At 35.6% G+C, this 6,064-nt stretch overlaps 1 protein-coding gene across 1 annotated transcript; it reads right to left on the bottom strand.

The window, feature by feature from the left end:
• Positions 1-2,149: 2,149 nt before the first annotated feature.
• Positions 2,150-3,146, bottom strand: NKX2-8 (NK2 homeobox 8). The gene is made up of 2 exons (XM_063946549.1): positions 2,996-3,146; positions 2,150-2,634 (listed from the first exon to the last, which is right to left on the bottom strand). The coding sequence occupies exons 1-2, from the start codon at positions 3,144-3,146 to the stop codon at positions 2,150-2,152; spliced, it is 636 nt and encodes a 211-aa protein (XP_063802619.1).
• Between the last annotated feature and the right edge of the window lie 2,918 nt (positions 3,147-6,064).

Raw genomic sequence — 6,064 nt, 5'->3', positions numbered from 1 at the left:
AAGAGAATATTATTTCAGTCTTTCAAGTTTTACTTCTATCAACTCTTCAGACATATTCTTTATACATAAGAAAATATAGCTAGGCAGTGCAGTGGTTCTTACACATATGCCATCATATACCAGGTCTTACATGCACCATTAACAACCCAATAGTAATTCAGCATTAATAAAACAGCTGCATTAATAAAACGGTATCCGGACTCTGGGTCGACACCACTTAGGTCGACACCCATTGGTTGGCAGTGATAAGGCCGACATTAGAAAAAGGTCGACACGGCCATTAGGTCGATGTGAAAAGGGTCGACATACAAAAAGGTCGACATGCAAAAAAGGATGACATGACTTTTTCACCTTTTTTTTTCTTTTTTTTTTTCTTTTTCATACTTTACGATCCACGTGGACTGAGATTGGGAATGGTAACCTGTGCCGAGTGCAGTGAGGCACCTTGCCCGAAGCATGGCGAGTGAAGCGAGCCATGCGAGGGGACACGGTGCACTAATTGGTGTTCCCGGTCACTTTAAGAAGAAAACGACACCTAAAAAATATAAACTCATGTCGCCCTAATGGCCACATCGATCTATTTCTAGTGTCGACCTAGCCACTGTCGACCAATAGGTGTCGACCTAGACACTGTCGACCCTGAGTCCCATACCCAATAAAACAGCTAATAGAAAAATAACTATAGTGGTTATCATTTGTCTTATATGAGAAGCTCTACTGTATGTACCAGAATGAGTTACATATCACTTAAATATTTAAATTATGAATTTTGAAGACAGCCAAAAATATTGTGACACTCTTTAGCAGGGTAACTTACATAACTAAAGAGGAAAGACACTTATTATCAGAGGTCCTTACAGGTTTTTATTTTATTGTTTGTACGCATTACTTCTGCATTTTGAACACTTGAAGAAGGTAAAGGTCACAGAAACCTAATGCATTTTTACGATGATACCCTGCTAAAAAGATTTTGTATTTCATTAGAATACTCTGGATCCCTTTACCAGTTTATCCAGTGATTCAACAAAGGTTATATGTTTTTTATCAATGCCAAACAAGTATATCTTTACTTACAAATGACCCTTTAATTAATATATATGCAATGAATTTTATATTTTTTTCAAGTGTGAGGTAATATAAAATAGTTCTCGAATAAAAAGCATCAGGTATAGGGCTTCAGATCTCATACACGAGTTTCTAACTGCCAATATCAACAAATATACAAACAGAGGAAAAAAGAAAAAGTTCAATGACAAATTAAAGTGCTATAATGACAAATGTGTAAATTACAGTTCATTTAAGTGAGGTGGTCAGTATGTAGAAGGGAAATAAAAAAATATAATAAAAACACACAAATATCTAGTAATTTTGCAGTTGATGTTCTGTAAATTTTGCATTAGGCAGCTTATCAACTCTAAAAAAAATTAAAATGAGTCTTCATCTACTAACAATTGAATTACAGTTATTTCTTATAGTTTAACTTATTGTTAAAACAAAAGAATCATTGTTTATGCAGTCTTTGGCTCATCAACTATCTAGCACAATATGTTGGGATGTGTAGTTCCACAACAGATGAAGAGACATATTTTAGCTTCTCAAAGCATAGGGGAAATCAAGTGTTATCGTTTTATATTGCTCCAACAAGAAAAATTTGTGTAAAGTCCCAGTACATACATATACTTATACTAGATGAAACAAAATCTGTCCTGTTGTTATAAACAGCCTAAATACTCAAAACTATGAAAATGGTAAAAACATTTTATTTATCAATATATCGAGATACCTCCATATTGTCTATTCAATATGAACGTCTTTTGCAGTTTACAGTAAATTAAACATTACATTATCTATTAACATGAAATAAAATGAAGAGCATCACATTATACCAGTTCTATACATATACATCTCTCTGTCATTATTTACAGGTTTCTCATGGGCAAAAGTACAAGACCACGCAGTAATTAATAGACATACTGTACGTGGATAAGTTTCAAATTTGTTTTATAGTTTGGTTCACAAGGTTCCGTGCCTTCATTTTCTGTACCATTATTATTTGGTCCAGGGTCATGCCCATGAAATTATCGATGATGTTCCCACAAATTTTTTAACAAATAAATGAGGTTCTCTTGCTTTGTCCATGGCTGTTTTGTCACCATCTCCAGGAAAAACTAGATGGATGAGGTATATGCTGGCTATGATGATAACTGTGGATATATGCCCCTGTAGGAGGTAATGTGTGGAAAATGGGGATTTTCTCTGTAGAGTTGGTTGGCGAACAGGTATGGCAAGGCTTCCCATCTCTAACAAGTACTGGAACCATGACATGCTTCAGCAGAGGTGGAGAGCTGGTCACATCGGGTTTAGCTCTTTTCATCTTGTAGCGATGGTTCTGGAACCAGATCTTTACCTGAGTTGGGGTGAGCTGGAGTATGTGAGCTAGCTGGTCTCTTTCAGGGGCAGAGAGATATCGCTGTTGGCGAAATCTTCTCTCCAGTTCCAGGGTCTGAGCCTTAGAGAAGAGGACTCTTCGCTTCTTCTTCTTCTTCTTCTCCTCTGAGTCACGACTGGGAGACATCTTTTCGGACCTCTGCATAGTGTCACCTAGAGTGGTCTCCGATCCACTTTCATCTGACGCTACAAAACATTAAACAAAAATGTAAAATGCATAAATACCACAATACACAATAATAAGATTACAACCAATATGTAATCATCCTTATCTATAAATTTATAGTATATGATTAGCTGTTATTTTAAATACATTATTTCCAGTAAAATAACAAAATAAAGCAAAGCTAAACAATAAATATGTTAGAATTACAGTGTCTTGCATTATTTTATTTTTTTTAGTAAATTTTACAGCATCTTAATAAAAGTCAAATATCTGACTTATATAGTAACATACTACAGAGTCATATAATAAAGAAATGAGATTGCAAAGTAATTGCAATATTCTAAGTACATTTGGTTCACAAACCGCTCATACTGTACTTACATAGGTAGTGATTCCGATCAGTCTCCACCCAGTCTTGGTAAGCAGAGCTCCTGTTGTAATGTAAGGAGGCGTCTGCTGGTATAACATTGCCATCATATTCTGGTAAATCCAAAATTCTCCTGACGGTGAAGCTGAGTCTACTAGAAGACATTGCTTTAGGAGGAATAATCCTTCTGAGACTGCCAGAAATGTACAGGGTGAGAGGCAGTGGCCTACAGCTGGCTCCTTCCCGCAGTAGAGGGAAAATATTAGTGTCACTTACAGAGAGGTGCTGTTTATATAAACATCCCACCCCATTTACACACAAACATAAACTAACTGCTTTCAAACCGTCCCTATCTACGGGTTACAAAGTACCAGAATGAGGCAAGTGCTTAAGACCCTAATGGGAATAGAGGCCCCCCTCCTCATCTCCACTTACCCTCACTCCTCCCCAGAGATAACCCTTACCTCCCAATGACAACAGGAAACAAGATTCATCTTTACATATTCTGTCTGATTAGCCCAAAGTGGGAACAGATAATGGGAATTGTTACTTGTGAATACCATCCTGGGTGGCATTCAGTGACTAACATTCCCTTCCTAAACTGACCCTACCCCCTCCTCTGTGTAACCAAGGGATGCATCCAAGTAAGTTACAACCACAAAATTAAATAACTAAAATGATTTATTCACTTATGGAGAATTCACAATGTATTCCTGCCTGCGAATGGCTGAGTGATAGAAATTATCAGTATTTCATTATACAGGATGTTTTACACCCAGATTTCATTTGCATCCACCTGCCCTGTGTGAGATAGTACAAGCAATTCAGCATTCACACTATCTTCCCCTCAGACCTGTTGAAAAGAGTCATTGCTTCTGCTGATAAGGGGCCATATTTACTTTCACTCTGAATGAGAAAGGCTGTCTGAGAGGGAATAAAAATGCACAGATTATCCCGATAAGAGCCTTGTCTGTAACTTATTTTGTTCTTGTGGCCACTGGTTTCATTCTCTCTTCTTGCCATTTACCTTACACAAAGCCTATCTTTCCCTCCAGTTTCTATGTTAACTGGACATGCTTAATAAAACGTTTCTGTTACCAGTTTAATAAATGAAAAGTTGTTTATGACACATGTGTGAAACTTTTGTCAGTCACCGTATGTTTATAGATATATGTGATTTTGTTTTGTTTTTTTATTAATTTGCCTGTTACTGACTAAAATCTAAAATTATATAAAAAATACAAGTTATTTTACTCTTAACGTAAAAACAAAAATTGTATTTAAATATTATTGTGAAGAAATTATATAGATTAAATCTTTTTATAGCAGATCTGTGATCATTTATGCATTCCAGTATTAATAGATAAATTCATCAGGATTAAATAGGTAAATATTTTAATATTCTATAACAACATTTGTGTATATACATCGTTATACCATCTAATTCACCATAGCAACAACCATTCTAAAAACACTCTGAATACAGACTTGATAGATGAAAGAGAATAAACCCAAACATTGCACAACCATGAAAAAAAGAAATCGCTTTTATGCCAATAACCATAATACAAGAAATGCTTAAAGGACACAACACTATTGGAATAAAAACAATTTAATATTGCACATTATATGCAAATATGTGCAATATTAAATAACCTCTACTACTTACACTATATCTATATATGAATAAAAATCCATAGGAGGATATAAAAGTCAAGAACAAAATGTGAAGGAAAAATATTAGAATATAATCTAAAAACTACTGTAATAAATGCATAACCAAGCAAACCTATTTATAATTAAATATTAGAAAAAATAAAATAAAAAAACAAATCGGACACAGAGAAACAAATATGAAAAATAGGCATAACTACATTATGGCAAGTGTGTGTGTGTATATATATATACATATATATATATATATATATATATATATATGCACATACACACACTGTATATAGTTTATTTTCTGGCTAGATAAACAGATCTATCTACTTCAATTAAATACTGAATTGAGTTGAATACTTTTTTAAAACATGTATTATTTTACCTGAGAATTATATAATTACTGGAGGATTTTAATAATTAAGAACAAGTTGACAAAGGAATAACCAGTTTTCTTTGATAACTTCCCATAGATGTTTTTTCAGTGGTTTATGAAATCTTGTCCTGTCACTGCACACACAATGAAGTTTGGCTGTCATATATATTGGATGCATGGAAACTTTATAACGTTAATTATAGTTTATGCTGGGGTCATTGCTAATGATATACAAGTCGGGTAAATGATTTTACTGACAGCACTATTTTACTGAATGCACTATTTATTAGGAAAGAGACCATTATACAACCCTTTTCAGACATAATCCTTCTCAGGCGCACCCGTAAAAACCCATTATTAATCATTGCTAATGATGCTTTATTAATTGACCTAGAAAAGAATCAAATGACAACGCTACAAACAAGACATGGATGGCACTCTTTTAAAAATAAATATATATATTTAATGCAATAATTTATTTATTTATTAACAGATTGTTATATAGCACAGCATATTACGTTGTGCTTTACAATTGGAACAACAGTGATAACACAAAACTGGGTAATAACAGACAGACAGTGGTAGGAAGGCTAATTGTACTATCAAAGGTACCGCAGCAGGATCAGATCATTATCTGTACTTATTAGGCCTAATTCAGACCTGATCATAGCAGCAAATTTGTTAGCAGATGGGCAAAACCGTGTGCACTGCAGGGGGGGGGGGCAGATATAACATGGGGGGTGATTCCGAGTTGTTCGCTCGCTAGCTGCTTTTAGCAGCATTGCACACGCTAAGCCGCCGCCCTCTGGGAGTGTATCTTAGCATAGCAGAATTGCGAACGAAAGATTAGCAGAATTGCGACTCAGTTTCTGAGTAGCTCGAGACTCCTACACTGCGATCAGCTCAGCCCATTTCGTTCCTGGTTTGACGTCACACACACACCCAGCGTTCGGCCAGCCACTCCCCCGTTTCTCCAGACACTCCCGCTTTTTTCCCTGGCACGCCTGCGTTTCCGCACACTCCCAGAAAACGGCCAGTTTCC

Source organism: Pseudophryne corroboree, chromosome 12 (assembly GCF_028390025.1).
Source record: "Pseudophryne corroboree isolate aPseCor3 chromosome 12, aPseCor3.hap2, whole genome shotgun sequence".
In the NCBI taxonomy this organism is placed as follows: Eukaryota; Metazoa; Chordata; class Amphibia; order Anura; family Myobatrachidae; genus Pseudophryne; species Pseudophryne corroboree.
Note: the sequence above shows the minus strand (reverse complement) of the source record. Positions and strands in the feature narration are given on the sequence as shown.